The 16,580-nt window shown below is 41.3% G+C and overlaps 1 protein-coding gene across 9 annotated transcripts in view; it reads left to right on the forward strand.

The window, feature by feature from the left end:
• Positions 1 to 16,580, forward strand: part of MCTP1 (multiple C2 and transmembrane domain containing 1) — a 548,019-nt gene that overhangs the window by 383,747 nt on the left and 147,692 nt on the right. For all 9 annotated transcript variants that reach the window (XR_004001078.1, XR_004001076.1, XR_004001077.1 and 6 more), the window contains one exon: positions 15,942 to 16,061. Coding sequence is in view for 6 of the 9 variants with exons in the window: in XM_030567942.1 (XP_030423802.1) it covers positions 15,942 to 16,061 (120 nt within the window). In the remaining 3 variants the exon portion in view is untranslated. The remainder of the gene's footprint in view (positions 1 to 15,941; positions 16,062 to 16,580) is intronic.

The following is a 16,580-nucleotide window of genomic DNA, read 5'->3' on the forward strand; positions in this document are numbered from 1 at the left end:
CTCTCCTACCCAGTTCACCTGACTCCACAGAGCTTTCTGCCTGTTTTGTTCACTCATGGTTGTTCTCCATCTTTGCTTTCCATTCAGTCCCCACCTGTCATAAATTTTTATAGCATCCACTTCCTGTGATCGTGTCTTAACTCTCCCCGAAATTTCATGTTCTTCCCTTAGTTATAAGACAAAAGCAGACACTTTATTGCCTTCTACTTGGTTTTGCTAAGTAAACCCCTTCTGTTTTGTCTGCGCATAATACTTCCATTATCCGATGGACGTATTTCATTTCAGAAGTCCAGGTGCTTCTCATCTCCAGCTTTCCCAGTAAGCCCCCAGTTATGTGGGCACTGATGCAGCCTATTCACAATAGATAAATGTGTCACAGCCATCATCAAATGTATGTAACTGAAATAGTCCCTGTAAGCCGGTCGTGTCGGGGCTCGTCCCTCTCAGGCACAGCGGGGAGCCAGGGCGCCTCCTTACGCACTGCAGTCCGGGTAGGCTTAGCCCCTCAGCAGGTGTTGAGCGGGGTACAAGGTCTGTACACAAGGTAGAGCCCCGGCCCTCTAGCCAGGGTCAGGGCTCTCAAAGCAGACAAGCCCAGCCCTTGGACAGGGCGGGCAGTAATAGTCCAGGCTCAGGCCTCTAGCGGGGGCTGAGAAAACACAGTATCAGCCCGGGCCCTTGGCTCGAGCGGGGCACCAAACACAAGTCTAATTAGCTCTGGCCCTCTGGCTCAGGGCAAAGCAGTGGCAAAGTCAAAGGGGCCCAGCCCTTGGTTCGGGCGGGGCACCAAACACAAGTCTAATTAGCTCTGGTCCTTTGGGTCAGGGCAGAGCAGTGGCAAAGTCAAAGGGGCCCAGCCCTTGGTTCAGGCAGGGCACCAAACACAAGTCTAATTAGCTCTGGGCCTTTAGGTCAGGGCAGAGCAGTGGCAAAGTCAAAGGGGCCCAGCCCTTGGTTCAGGCGGGGCACCAAACACAAGTCTAATTAGCTCTGGTCCTTTGGGTCAGGGAAGAGCAGAGGCAATAGGCAGGAAGAGGGGGAGTCTGCCACCCGGTTACGGGTGGCAGGGGGAATGCAGGCCCTCCCACTCCACTGCGTTCCAACCCGGGGCCCTAGCAGCGGTCAAGACCCGCTGCGGTCAGTGGGGATCCTGGCCGCAACACACTGACATGAGTTCGGGCTCTTCCAGAGCCAAACCAGGGTCAGCTATCTCCGGGCTACTTCCAACCTCCCTCTCTCTGGGTACCTGGTCCTTGCCAGCATCATCTGGGGGGTCCCAGACCATGGGTTCCTCCGGGTACCGGTCGTGAGGAAGCTCAGGCCACTCCTCGGGGTATCGGGCACAGGGCAGGGCAGGCCGACGTTCCTCGGGGTACCGGGTCTGAGGCAAGTCCAGCCAGCGCTCCTCTGGGTAGTGGGCGCGGGGCAGGTCCGGGCAGCGTTCCTCTGGGTAGTGGGCGCGGGGCAGGTCCGGGCAGCATTCCTCTGGGTAGTGGGCGCGGGGCAGGTCCGGGCAGCGCTCTTCTGGGTAGTGGGCGCGGGGCAGGTCCGGCCCAGCGGGAGCCCGGGCACCAGCATCTATCCTCTCTGGCAGCCTGCGCCCAACTGAGCACTGGGGCTGGGCTTTTATACTTCCTGTCCTGCCCCTTGACTTCCAGGGGGTGGGGACAGGCCGTGCTGACTCCGCCCACTGAGGCACCTGCTCTGGCTCGTCCCTCTCAGGCGTGGCGGGGAGCCAGGGCGCCTCCTTACAGTCCCCATCCTCAGGTATACAAGGCCCAATTCTCCGTTGCTTGCTAATGCTCATCAGTTCAGAATGTGACTCTCTCTCTATAGTCATAAGAAGGTGCTATTGGGTTCCTGATGATATAGAGCTTAACACTCAGATGCAGCTGATCTGACCTTAATACAATCTAAGAAGAGAGGAGTGTAAGTTGTGTCATACTCCCTCTGCCACTCCCAGCCTCCCCCCCGCAATGCTGGGACCAGCCTCAGGAATTCTCTAATTTATACCCATAACAGGCTGACTTGCCTTATGGATTGGATAGCTGGGGCAAAGGTGCTGTGATTGCAGAATGAGCCCTACCTGAGAGGAATCAGGTGATTCCAGTATAAAAGTAGCAGAAAACTGCACTGAAGGGGGGAAGCCCAGGACATCAGAGCTATGTCTGTAGACACAGCAGGAAGTAAGAATGCTCTTGCATGGCCTTGAATGAGTATGGGTAGGGTACCAGCTGAGACAGCCTGAGGAGAAGAGCAAACTCCAAGTAGGAGGAGCTGGGAAGCAGAAAGACAGTCCTTCGGAGGAGGGGCTGTGTCCAGCTGAAACTTGGGATACAGACTGTGTGAGTATGTGTATGTTATTTTGACGTGTCAGGAGATAAATACTGAACTAGGATTGGGGTCCAGAGGGCCAGTATGTATTGGAGGACTCAACAAATTTAACCCCCACAAGCGGATCATTTGAACTACTTTGGAACTGGGTGAGTTCTTAAGGTGCCTGAAGAGGGAGAAAATAAAGGCACGCTGCATATAGTGTGATCCTAGACTCTGAGGGGAGGCAGCTGACCCTATTACAATACCAGCAGGAAGAGTTCCAGATCACTGGAATGAACTGTGCTCTGGCCCTTCCTTTCTTGGCTCTGAACACATACCCTACTTCCAAAGTGGTGCGTATGGGCTACACAAGCTGTGGATTCTCCCACTGCATAGGGCAATTTTAAGTCCCCTTCTGCTGCTGAATCTGTGCAAAGGGGACTAAGTCTAGTGAAGGCACATGGAAATAAAATTAACTCATAGTTTATACCTAATATCTTAGTTGCACTGAGCAAGTTGAAGATGTGCCCTCTGTGCCTCTGGAGTGGAAAATAAATACCAACAAAATTCATTGTTTTCCATCCCTTTTCTGGAACGTTGTGCGGTAGTAAATGTGTTGAATGGAAAGGACATTGTTTCCACTGTTTATGTTAATAACAGATAACTATATTTTGTTTATAGCACAAGTGTTTTTAATTCTACCTGAATGTACTTTAGCTTCCTCAAAAATCTGTGCATTTTCCTAAAGAAAACCAAGCTTAGAAGGAGCTTAAAGAATTGTTTCGTTGCATTTTGTTTAAAGAAAGTATTGTAGAATTGTATTAGAGTCATCTAGGTATCTAAAAATACCTGCCTGTCTCAGTGGCCTTGGCCTAGGGCCTTTCTTTTTACCTTTTTTCTTTTTACCACAGAATTCAGGCTATTTGAACAGTGGGAGCTTGATTTGCTTTGCGGTCGAAACAGTATTCTCTGTTGACTTCCTATTACTGCAGCCTTTTCGATACAAGAGTGTTTAGAGGTTTGGTAAATATAGAAGAGAAATATATACCTAGTATACAAATATATAGCGCTGTCCAGAATTAAATAACTAGCAGATCAATCAAGAAAAAAAATCTTTTTTTCCCCTTAGGGATCATATAGCAAGAGTAAAATACTGTAAAGAGAAGAGAAGTCTCTTAAATCAGCCTAAGATTAATACTTGAATTGCAAAGAGAAACATGCAGACATTGCTAGAGATGCTAACCATAACTTGTGAAGTTTTTTTCCAAAACTGAGGAAATAAGATTTGAAATCAGTGAAGGAGAAAATTAGAAAATTAAAAGACAGACTGGAAGATGAAGTTACAAAGGGTGGTAAAATAGCTGAAATATATTATTATTCCTTAAAATGTATTTACATGGAGTATAGCTATTTTTTTAACTAACATCAGCAGAATGACTTTCCAGTTGAGATGCAGATATTAAGTATTTTGGGAGAATGAAAAGTCAACAAATCTTTAGCACTGTTTGTTTATTTAGCAGTTACTCCTAGCCAATGTTCTAGGCATCTCATAACAGTAAAATGGAGCAGGTCATCAGTTAGGAGACTGATGAAAATCATCATGGAAAGCTCACTAAGGTAGGATGCTGATCTTAAAAAATGAAAATAAATCCACATGACTCCAAATAAGTTTAAGCCAAATGAGTGTTAATGGCAATCAGCACCTAGCAGATGGGCCTAATACTGAAAATAAAATAAAAAATCACAGGGAAATTTAAACAAATCCACATATAGTAAAATTTGAATAAAGAGATACTCTTGTGGATTTAAAAAAAAATTGGTTTCCTACTTGACTTCTCTTTGGGAGAAGGAGGTGGGCGGAGGAGGAAGGTTAATGATACAAAGTTTGGGGTCTGAATGAATAGACAGATTTGGAAAAGCAGTACTTTGTAGAAACAATTAAAGTCCCCTGGAGATCAAAGTAACCAATTTGTATATACAATCAGGTACTTACATGTCCAACTGACCTAACACCACCAACAAATACTTGTGGGAGCAAAACTGCAGGTTAAGTCTAATCTGAAAATTTGGCCTTGAATATTTCCCAGAAGAGCTCTGTTTAAGGGCAAATCAAATCTGATCTGTGAAATTGGATTTTAGGACATATTGCATAATTTTCTATAGTCTCTTCTTAGAAAGTATCTTCGTGTACAGACCGACTGAAACAAAACTACAAAACCCGCTTTCCTCTTGACCAGGTGACTTTGAATCCTAATTACTACTGCTTAAATGTCAACTTGGACTGTACAGCCAGCAAAGTATACATTTTCCTGTTTACCAAATGCAACCACAAAATTTGCTTGTACAGCAGCTAGACTTACTTTGAATATCCTGATGCTCTGTACATTTGAATGGAAATTCTTTACGTTAGAACATGTGCCTTTTCTAGTAATAATAAAGGTGTTTAATAAATTTAAATTTATGCAGCTGGTTACTTTTAGAAGTAGAAAATTCAATTTTTTTTCCAGGGAAAAAGGAAATATCTTGGCAGATATTTCATTTATTTTTCCATATTTGGATAGTCACTGTCTATTTCAGATACAGGAAGAGAAGTTGAGCAGTATTCCTCAAGAGTCAAAGTGAAAGTTCCCATAATTGTACAGTTTCTTCATTTCCTGTCTTGAAATGCCATGTAGTTTTGTTGTGTCCTTAATGATGTGTTTCGGGATAAAGGCCCATTGGGCAAATGAGTGGGGACGGGGAGGAATTCTATGATAGGATACAATTTGGGGCTTGGTGGAAAAGCCAGTGAAAATGAAGAGGCAGATGGAAACTGACCAGGCAGAAGGAATGGAGTAGCTAGTATAGGTGAGAAACTACAGATCCTCTTCTAGTTGAGACTATGGTTGAGTTGAAAAAAAAACTTTTCTTCAACAGTCTGAAGAAGGAGCTCACCAGGATCTCTCCAATCTATATTGCTGGAATAATGGCCACAGAAGTGTAATATTGCATTTCTACAGCTTGCCCGAAGTTTTAAGTCAGCCCTCATAGTATTTCCACACAATTACAAAAGCCTTACGAGAAAAGGGTGAACTTCACCCAACATTATGTCAAACCTTATCTACACTAAAAGGGTTTTGCTGGCTATACCAGTATAGATAACCCAGCAAAACACTCTGCTGTGGATGCAGTTAAATGATATAAGAACAGTCAGATTGGTATAACTGTATCTATACTACAGCTTTTCCAAACATAGGTATATTAAGTGTAGACCAGGTCTAAGGAGTTACAACAATAAGATGAGACAAACCCAGGCCTGGACTACATACAGATGATGTACTGGCATAATTGTTTTGGTTAGACGTGTGATTGTATAATAATTAACAGGTATAATCCCTAGTGTGGGCACAGTTATACTCGTATAAAGGTGCCTTATACTGATTATTCCCTTTCCATGTTCGGTTGGAGGGGAATTTAGCTATATCAGTATAGTTAAAGCAGCACAAAGTGATGCAACTTTTGTGTGTAAGTAAGTTCTAAATTGGTTATATTTGCTGATCATGTATATTTGATTATTGCAGTGAGCACACTGAGAGATAGGTAAATAATTCAAAAGGATTTTCACCTGGGTTATTATGGGAAAAGAAACGTTAATTTTGCAGGTGTAGTAAAGTCATACACATTTAGCCTTTTCCACATTCAATACCTCCTCCTATCGGTGAGAAACTACAGAAGAACCTGCTGAAATTGTAAAGCAGTAAATTCCTATGTAAAAATATAGAGACAATGTTGTAAAATAGATTTAAGTGTTTAGAAAATGTGTCTAAAATGTAAAGTATTGTACAGAAATGATACCTTTTGTATCAAGGCACTTTGAAATGAAATAGTATGTTCAGTTCTGTAATTGTGTTAAACAGTCATTGAGGAAGTTTAAGAGGCAAGAAGAATTAGATTGATCTCAAACCTAGAAGGCATGAGCAATGAGGGAAGGCTTAAACAGCTGCATTTTGTATAGCCTTGAGAAAAATCAGACACTTAACAGGGATATAACTGATTTATATAATGCCCTGAATCTTTTAGACAGTGATTACCCCTGCATCAGTGCTGCACTGAAAACAGTAACTCTGCTTAAGATGCACATGGAAAAGCAAAACAAAAACAAATTGAGGAGAGGCATTAAAAGCACTTTTTCACTTAAAAATAATAAATGTATAGAATGATTTCCTAGGTAATGTTGCAGAGACAAAGACATGGGTCATTCAAGAAAAAAAATTGAGACTTTGTTGGGGAAATGGAGTACTAAAAAGGGACAAGCTTTGATGAACCTAATAGTCTTATTCTGAGGCATTTCTTTGATCTAGTCACTAATGTATCTTTGCAGGGCAGTCGTTACTTGATACCAGTGTATTTGTCACAGGCAGAGTAATACCATTTTATCTTAATTGTGTGTTTGTAAATCTGAGAGAACAAATATGTATTGAACTTCAGTCCAGAATGGCAGTAGACCTGCATGCGCTGATCTTTTCAGTGAACAGGCTTAAGAATTTCTTAGCTGAAGTAGCCAGGTAGAAAATCTAAAGTGAAAGAGAGAATGACCCAAGATTCAGAGTGATAGCCATGTTAGTCTGTATCAGCAAAAACAATGAGGAGTCTTTGTGGCAACTTAGAGACTAACAAATCTATTTGGGCATAAGCTTTCGTGGGCTAGAACCCACTTCATTGGATGCACGGAGTGAAAAATTCAGGAGAAGGTATAAATACATGAAAGGATGTGGGAAAGTGTGAGGTCAGTCTAACACAATAAATCAATTAACAGGAGGATACCAAGGAAGGAAAAGTAACTTTTGAAGTGATAAGAGAGTGGCCCCATTACAGACAGTTGACAAGAAGGTGTGAGTAACAGTAGGGAGAAATTAAGTTTTTGAATGTTTCTGATATCAGGAATCATAACATCCAAAAACCAGTAGGAGAACCTGCAGCATGAAGTTGCAGAACTGGAATTAATTTGCAAACTGGATACCATCAGATTAGGCATAATGAATTAGGCAATGAATAAAGACTGGGAGTGGTTGCGTCATTACAAAACGTAAACTTAATTTCCCCAATAGTAATTTCTCCCTACTGTTACTGACAACCCCATCCTTTCATGTATTTATACCTGCTCCTGTATTTTTCACTCCATGCATCTGATGAAGTGAGTTCTAGCCCATGAAAGCTTATGCCCAAATAAATTTGTTAGTCTCTAAGGTGCCACAAGGACTCCTCGTTGTTTTTAGTAAGAGAGTCAACATTTTGTGAATATTTACAGATTCCTTTGTAAATATGTCATTTTTATTTCCACCTAACTTTTGCTATATGGAAGGCATAAGTGGTATGAATTTTACATCTGTAATTCACATGCTGTTAATGTGATGCTTGTATTCACAGATTCTGGGGCTTGCTTTTTTTGGAATTGTCAGTATCCTCAAAGCAAAGTCATAGCACTTTCTTCTTTAACTTCTATAAAATGATGTGAAATGTCAGTACAAGTTGTAAGTGGGGGGGGGAAATCTAAATTTAAATAAAAATCTTTCAAGCCTCTAACAGGCAGGTTTTATTGGTGCTGACACACTTGTCAAGACACAGGTAACCTACATTATGTTATGATTGGATGATAGCATCGTCTTTGAGGTAGTTCAGGTGAAATAAGTCCATTTAGCTATAGAGATGTTTCAAAAGAAGATTGGGTGGGTTGAAACACATCAAATGAGTCACATGTAATTCTCATACTTGCTTCTTTAATAGCTGGAGTCAAACCATGCTTACATGAAAGAATTTAAATGTAATATAACTATTGACTTATAATACAAACTATCGCCATGGAAAAACTAAGGCCTGGTCTACACTACGTGTTTATACCGATTTTAGCAGCGTTAAACCGATTTAACGCTGCACCCGTCCACACAACGAGGCCCTTTATATCGATATAAAGGGCTCTTTAAACTGGTTTCTGTAATCCTCCCCGATGAGAGGAGTAGTGCTGAAATCTGTATTGCCATATCGGATTAGGGTTAGTGTGGCCGCAAATTGACGGTATTAGCCTCTGGGCGGTATCCCACAGTGCACCACTATGACCGCTCTGGAAAGCAATCAGAACTTGGATACACTGGCCAGGTAGACAGGAAAAGCCCCGCGAACTTTTGAATTGCATTTCCTGTTTGCCCAGCGTGGAGCTCTGATCAGCACGGGTGGCGATGCAGTCCCAAATCCAAAAAGAGCTCCAGCATGGACTGTACGGGAGATACTGGATCCGATCACTGTATGGGTAGATGAATCTGTTCTATCAGAGCTCCATTACAGAAGACGAAATGCCAAAGCATTTGAAAAAAATCTCCAGGCTATGATGCAGAGTCCACAGCACAGTGCTGTGTGACAAGCGTAACAGAAAGCCAAAGAATCAAATGGACGCTCATGGAGGAAGGAGGGGGTACTGAGAACTCCAGCTATCCCACAGTCCCTGCAGTCTCCAAAAAGCATTTACATTCTTGGCTGAGCTCCCAATGCCTGTAGGGTCAAACACGTTGTCCAGGGTGGTTCAGGGTGTATCTCGTCAATTTACCCCCCCAAAGTTTGACTTTTTTCAATGTCACCGTATGTCTACTGCATGCTGCTGGTAGACACGGTGCTGGGGCAATGAACAGGAGCATCCTCTCCCCTCCCTTCCCCGGTGGCGGATGGTACAGTGCAGTAGGACTGGTAACTGTCTTCGTCATCTGCCCGTGAGTGCTCCTGGCTGGCCTCCGGTGAGGTTGGCCCGGGGCGCCTGGGTAAAAATAGGAATGACTCCCGGTTATTCCTGGAAGATGGTACAGAATGGCTGGTAACCGTCCTCATCATAGCAACTGATGGAGTTCAGCCCCCCGCCCCTTCATGTCTAAAGAAAAGATTCTGTACTGCCTGGACTATCATAGCAGCGGGATGCTGGGCTCCTCTCCCCTCCACCGTTTAATATCCTGCCTGGACTATCATAGCAGCTGGAGGCTGCCTCCCCCTCATTTTATCTCACTAAAAAGTCAGTGTTGCTTATTCCTGTGTTCTTTATTACTTCATCACACAAATGGGGGGACCCTGCAGTGATAGCCCAGAAGGGTTGGGGGAGGAGAAAAGCAACGGGTGGAGTTGTTGCACGGACATCCCCTAGAATGGCATGCAGCTCATCATTTCTGTGGGATCTGACACGGAGCGGCTGTGCTCTTTGGTTCTCTGATACACTGGTTCTCTAGTACACTTGCCCCATATTCTAGGCAGGACTGACTCTATTTTTAGATACAACATAAAGGAGGAAATGACCCGGGGGAGTCATTCCCATTTTTGTCTTGCGCCCCCGGCCTACCTCAGCAAAGGTCAGCCAGGAGCACCCATGACAGCAGCAGACGGTACAGAACAACTGATAACTGTCATTTCATCACCAATTTACAATGGCACAGCGGACAGTACAGAACGACTGGTAACCATCTCTGCTACCTTGCAGAGGCAAATGAATGCTGCAGTACCGCCTCTGTCAGCAGCATCCAGTACACATATGGTGACAGTGACAAAACGCAAAACGGGCTCCATGGTTGCCATGCTATGGCATCTGCCAGGGCAATCCAGGGAAAAAGAGCGTGAAATGATCGTCTGCCGTTGCTTTCACCAAGGAAGGATTGAGTGACGACATTTACCCAGAATCACCCATGACACTGTTTTTGCACGATCGTGCATTGGGATCTCAACCCAGAATTCCAATGGGCAGGGGTGACTGCGGGAACTATGGGATAGCTACAGGATAGCTACCCACAGTGCAACGCTCCAGAAATCGATGCTAGCCTCGGTACATGGATGCACACCACCGAATTATTGTGCTTTGTGTGGCCGCGTGCATTCAACTTTATACAATCTGTTTTACAAAACCGGTTTATGTAAAATCGGAATAATCCTGTAGTGTAGACGGACTAGAACTATCCTGTCTGCTAGGAAATGCGGACTTTGATATCAACTGTTTTTCTTTATACTGCACCAAAGTATTCTAACTAGAGAGGCAACATAATTTTTGATATGCCAAAGGGTTTATCAGGGCTGGGATTAAAATAAGAATTGACCTGAAACTTCACTTAAAGCTTGAACTGAACCTCAACTTAACGCTTCTTTAGGCTAAAATAATAGGTTACTTAACATTTTATGAAATTATTTTTCTTCTTGGAAGCCTCTACATTTCCTGATTCTAGGCGGGATGAAAGGGGAAAAAATTCAGATCGCAGTGAAATGGAGTGCTCAGTACATTTCCACAGTACTGAAAGGCGAAAATATAGGAAATCTCACAATAGTTTGTTAATGTTAATTCTTACTGTATTTATAGCTCCTCAAAGGATTTAGAACACTCTCAGGGCTCCAAAGAGGCATTTTTAAGTGGGGGAAACTGAGGTAAGAGGTTAAGTGACTTAACCAAGGTCATATTGCAGATTTGAGAATGGGGTGGCTCCTGATACTTTACTTTAACTATCACACCATGCTTTCACTCTTTTCCAGGCTACTTTTGCATATTGTAGATGTAGATAGGCTAAGATTCAGACCTTTTGAATTTCACCTAGACCTCATGATCAGGTAATCAGCCTGAAAAACGTGGGAGTATTTTAATATTTGCTCACAAAGCTCATTTTCTCCACGCCCATCTGAATGTGCATGTTCTGACTCAAATACAATGTTTACATTTACACTTGCAGGATGCCTGGGATCCAATCAAGTGAAAGAAAATGCTTTTTTAAAAATAAAAATACCACCGAGGGTGAGATGGGAATTGACCACCAAAGGCAGTACTTACATTCTTTGTGGGGGGGGGTTGTTTTTTTTAATGGAACAGGCAACAGACTACAGGCCAAATTCAACTGAAACAGTTATTCCAGTGTTTTACAGTGCAGAGAACATACACTATTACATTGAAGCCTCAAAACCTACGGCATGTAGATAGAGACCCAAGCAATGCATTATGTATGTTTTCTTTCAGTTTTTTTGAGAAAACATCTAAGAGTCCAAAAACATGAGAAAAGAATAATACCCACAAGAACACTTTCAAGCTTAAAGGGGGAAGGGTGATGTTATGATTAAAGCACAGAGTCACAAACATAGACTCTGTATGAAGTTTGGAGGTAAGTCTTTAAGGACTCAATTATGTAACCCTTATTTATGAGAGAAATACCACTTAAGTAAATGAAATTTTTCATTGGAGTAAAAATTACATGTATTAATGAAGATGGCATGATCGTGCCTTAATCTCAGTTTTCTAATGTAATTTATCCTGAAGGACTAGCCTAGCACAGCCAACCCAGGCTTGGGGATTACAGAGGTAGTTTACAACCACACTTGCACCTTCCCTCCCTGCACCTTCAGCTGTAGTGAAGATATATGGGCCATAGTATCTAGGACTTACTTGACTATTTCTCACAGTTTCCTTTCCTAGTGGTAAAATGTCTGAAACATGTTTAATTACAGTAAAGAATAGGGGTAATATAATAGGAGCAGGTTTAGGTGACAATTAGGTAAATGCTCCGAAGGCTTGGGTGCAAATGTGGATTCAGTTAAAAAAAGAAATGAAATTAGAAGGGAGTAGATAAAGACATGAAATACTTGTTCTGTAGGATATGGCCTTTCCACATTGGCAGAAAGCTTTCTCTTTGCTTCTGTCTGAAGAGAGAGTCAAATAGAGAATCTCATCTCTTAATTAGAAAGAAAAATACTCATCAAACATACCTCATCACTGGAAAGCTAATGATCCACAGCTGCTAGCCTGAAAGGGAGGCTTTTTTATTTTTCCTGAACAGTAGGAAGTGTTAATCATTTTGGATGAGATTTCTTTTTAAAATACTGTAGTTTGCAAAAGAATAGGATATTCAATATTCCAACTTAAATTATTTTTTTGAAGTGTGGTACACTAGGGTAGTATCACGTGTCTCACTGAATAATCATTTCATGCATATATATCTCACTAAGGGTATCAACTGATGTGATGTTGTAAATGACCGGTTCATGCCTAGGCTCTTGAAATCCTTGTCTGCAGAGGGAAAGGAAGGAAAAAATCCTCCTGTGTAGTATCTTATGCAGAAAATGGCAGCTATATTAAACTGTAACCTTTGGGACACCCACTCCTCCTTTAAAATAGTTGGCTTGTTTCAGTAGTAATGAAGATCCCTTTTTTTTTTTCTTGTAAGCTTGAGAGGACCCATTATTTCTTTAAAAGAGATCATAGCAGATATAGTCCATGTTCAATTGGATGTTTTACAGGTATGGGTAGGGCCTAGGAACCTTTCATCCTTCTTCCTTTTCTTTTCCACCTGTTTTATTCTTATATTATCTGTACTTGTTTAATGGAGGAATATGTAGTTTCTCTTCCCTTCCATGGATGAAATGAAATTAAAGCAATAGATTCGTATACACTGATTTTTGTTTTTTAAATAGTTGTAAGATGCCTTGTCTGTGGGAACTGAAAAATACCCCTAATTTTTTTTCATCATTTTGCCCTGGATATTCATGTATATTAGTCTCTTTCTAATATTATGAGTTTTTAGTTTGTTACATGTCTTATTTATTGTGCATTTTTCTAATGGCAGGGTGGGGTGGGGAGAGATAGTGAAGCAGATTGAGTTGCAGTCCTATCACTGTGCTGATTTCCCATAGCTACTCATTTCATTTTCATAGCAAATGTGGTGTCCTTGCTTTACTAGTGTCTCACTGAGACAGGTGTTTTAATGAGAAAATTGGTTGAAGCTTATTCCAGACAAGATGGAAATAATGCTGGTAGATCAGGAAAATCATCTAGATGGCATGGCAGTGTATATCTACTCTTTGTATTCATTGGAAATGTCTGTGTATTGTTAAAGGTTTCTAGCCGAAGAGTCCTTTGTTTTCATGCATGGATTCAGAGTTTGCAGCAGTAACCAATAATGCTTTCTTTCATTTGCATCAGATTAGGAGCTTACACTCTTTCCCTCCGAATGTAGGCTTTGCCATAGTTAACTATGTCTGTCTTCTTACTAGAGAGCATTATTATACTGACCTCTGCTTGGGACTACCCTTGAAGACCAGGAGCACGTTACAACTGTATTCCGTAGACGGAGCTGGTCACCAGTTTGTTTCAGGGTGTTGTTTTTATTCTAGAAAGCCATCTGCAGTTGGGTCTTTCTTTAGGAATTACTTCTCTCCATCTACTGGTCACCAGCTTTAAAATTAAGACTAGGGACATCTGCAGGCAGGGGCAGTTCACAACAGGCAGTCTCTGGAATTTGTTTTCCTCTGTTTGTCAGAGTTTACTTCCAGAGCTCCTATCGAAGCCTACAAAAATGATTAAAGGTATGGAACAGCTACCATATGAAAAGAGATTCATAAGATTGGGACTTTTCAACTTGGAAAAGAGAGGACTAAGGTGTGGTATGATAGAGGTCTATAAAATCATGACTGGTGTGGAGAAAGTAAATAAGGAAGTGTTATTGAGTACTCATAACACAAGAACTAGAGACCACCGAATAAAATAAATAAGCAGCAGGTTTAAAACAAACAAAAGGAAGTATTTTTTCACACAACGCACAGTCAACCTGTGGAACTCCTTGCCAGAGGATATTGTGAAGGCCAAGACTATAACAGGGTTCAAAAAAGAACTAGATAAGTTCAGGGAGGATAGGTCCATCAATGATTATCCAGGATGGGCAGGGATGGTATCTCTAGCCTCTGTTTGCCAGAAGATGGGAACAGGCAATGGGATGGATCACTTGATGATTACCTGTTCTGTTAATTCCCTCTGGGGGACCTGGCATTGGCCACTGTTGGAAGACAGAATACTTGGCTTGATGGACCTTTGGGCTGACCCAGTATGGCCGCTCTTATGTTCTTACCTATTCACTCAAGCCTTTTTCTGAGCGAATAGAGGTGAGTTTCTTTTCTAAGCTGGAGATTCCTGTTTTAAGCTGACTTGAGTTGCTCTTGCTAAACCACACTCCTGTAAATGTTCCTCTCAAAATATATGTTAGTAAATCCTTAGAAGAATTCTCTCATAAGTAATTCTTACAGATCTCTGGAATTCTCTTAAAACTTGTTTCTTACTCAACACTACTTCTAATAGGTTTCCTTTTAAACTAAATAACCTGAACAACATACAGATTTCCCAAATGCAGTAATGAGTATCAAAAATGCCATTATCTCTTTAATTGTATGATACCACATAACACCTTTCCGTTGCAAAAATATTAATAGCTATCAAGCTTGTCCTGCAGTCTCCCAAGACATTCATATGCAGGCCATTTGGTGGCTGTAGCATGGAAGAAGGCAAATTAATTGATCTGGTACTGTGGATTTCTTTAAAATGTAGGTTTTTACACTGGTATTTGCATTAGTCTTTTATGATCCAATGTTCTGTTTTGGCTCTATTAAACATAATCCTCAATTTTAAGGGATTATTAAAATCCCTTTTTAGTTCTTGATCAAACCAAAATGTACCTAAAGTATAGGGATAGAAAAAGGAGCCATTTTTTAGTTTGTTAGTACAGTAGTTCTCAAACTGTGGGTCAGGGCCCCAAAGTGGTTCGTGACTTATTTTTAATGGGGTCACCAGGACTGGTATTAGACTTGCTGGTCCCCAGGGCTGAAGCCTGAGCCTTCCCACCTGGGACCAAATCAAAGCCAGAGGGCTTCAGCCCTGGGTGGCAGGGCTCAGGTTACAGGCCCCCTGCCTGAGGTAGAAGCCCTTGGGCTTTGACTTTGGCCCACCTCCACGGGGTGGGGCTCGGGCAGCCTCAGGCTTCAGTCCCCCCTCCGGGGGTCATGTAGTAATTGTTGTCAGAAGGGATTCACAGTGCAATGACATTTGAGAACCTCTGGTCTAGTAGCTATGTTTTGGTTTGGGTTTGCCGTAGTTCTGGTACACTGCACTTGATTAATTTTAGAAAGCAGAAGAAATGTAAGGAAGTGCAAGGCTTGAATATAGTATTTGGAAGAAAAGCATGTAGTGTTACCAATACATAATGCTAAAGACTGGGGGCAGGTTCAGCAATAGTATTGTTTACCATAGTATTTTCAGGTATTATTTTTGTCACGTGAGAGGAAATCAAGTAAGTAATTTTAGATTGTTTAATTCTAGAGTTTTAAAAATGTTAGCTGTGAAAGCTGAAAGTCTATTACAAGAAGAGAAAAATCTCAACAAATACGTGTCCAAGTGTCATTTTGTTCACCTTTTCTTTAGTATTTTTAGCTGAAAGCTGTGCCCCAAGAAGACACTCTCTCTCTTAATAAACCCTCGGATTTTTTTTTAAGTTAAACAAAATCTTTACTAAAGTATTTCTGATCCTTTAAACATTGTTATTGCTGTTTATTCAAATGTTTTCACATTTTTGGAATGTTTTTTGTATTTTCTTTTGTATATGTTTAGTTTCATGCTTTATCTTAGATTTGTCATGTCACCACTGATTTTTCACAGGTGTAACAGCTTTCAAACTGGTGGTTTCAGTTGCGCATTCAGCCACATTAACCAATCATTCCTGGTCTCTGTTCAGAAAGAAAGAGTGTTTTTGTTTAGATTTGTTTAATGTACTGCTCCTTACTTTGAATAAATTCAGAGTTTAATCATTTATCTCTCCTCTATCTTTTAGCTTTTTCTTTTTGTGGTTTGGAACTTTGAGCTCTACATGATTCCGCTTGCTTTTTTGTTACTATTGGCATGGAACTATTTCTTGATCCTATCAGGGAAAGATAACACGCAACATGATACAGTAAGTATTTACTTTTTTAAGCAAATACTTGTACTTGTTTTTTTAACTTATACTAAGACAAGATTTTAAAACTGAGTTTGTTTCAGAAAATGAATTTCTCCAGTTAAATACAAACTCCTTTCAAAAACATTTCAGTTTTTGCTGCTTGATGGACAGTTCTTCCTAGCCGTGATTGAACTTTTTTTCCAGCTGTTCAATAAATGTTTTTACTTTTGTTGAAACTAATTTAAAAAATGCATTAGAGCATGCGCCGTCCTCAAAACTGGTGTGTATGTTTGGTTATTTTACTGGTTAGGAAAGGGCAAACAAATCTTTTGAAAATTTCTGTGTGTGTGTAGCCCTGTTGAAAGCTTATAAAAACTATAGTTTGACATTTTTTTTAGTTACTGAAATTAAAAAGTGCTGATTCTGCCAAAATTCCTCTCTTCCACTAAGAACTGCACACTTGTCAGATGGCTTTCAAGATAGGTCACAAATTTTTATGTGATGGTCTTAGATGAGCTAACTAACACGTATCGT

The sequence above is a fragment of the Gopherus evgoodei genome, chromosome 6, assembly GCF_007399415.2.
Source record: "Gopherus evgoodei ecotype Sinaloan lineage chromosome 6, rGopEvg1_v1.p, whole genome shotgun sequence".
In the NCBI taxonomy this organism is placed as follows: domain Eukaryota; kingdom Metazoa; phylum Chordata; order Testudines; family Testudinidae; genus Gopherus; species Gopherus evgoodei.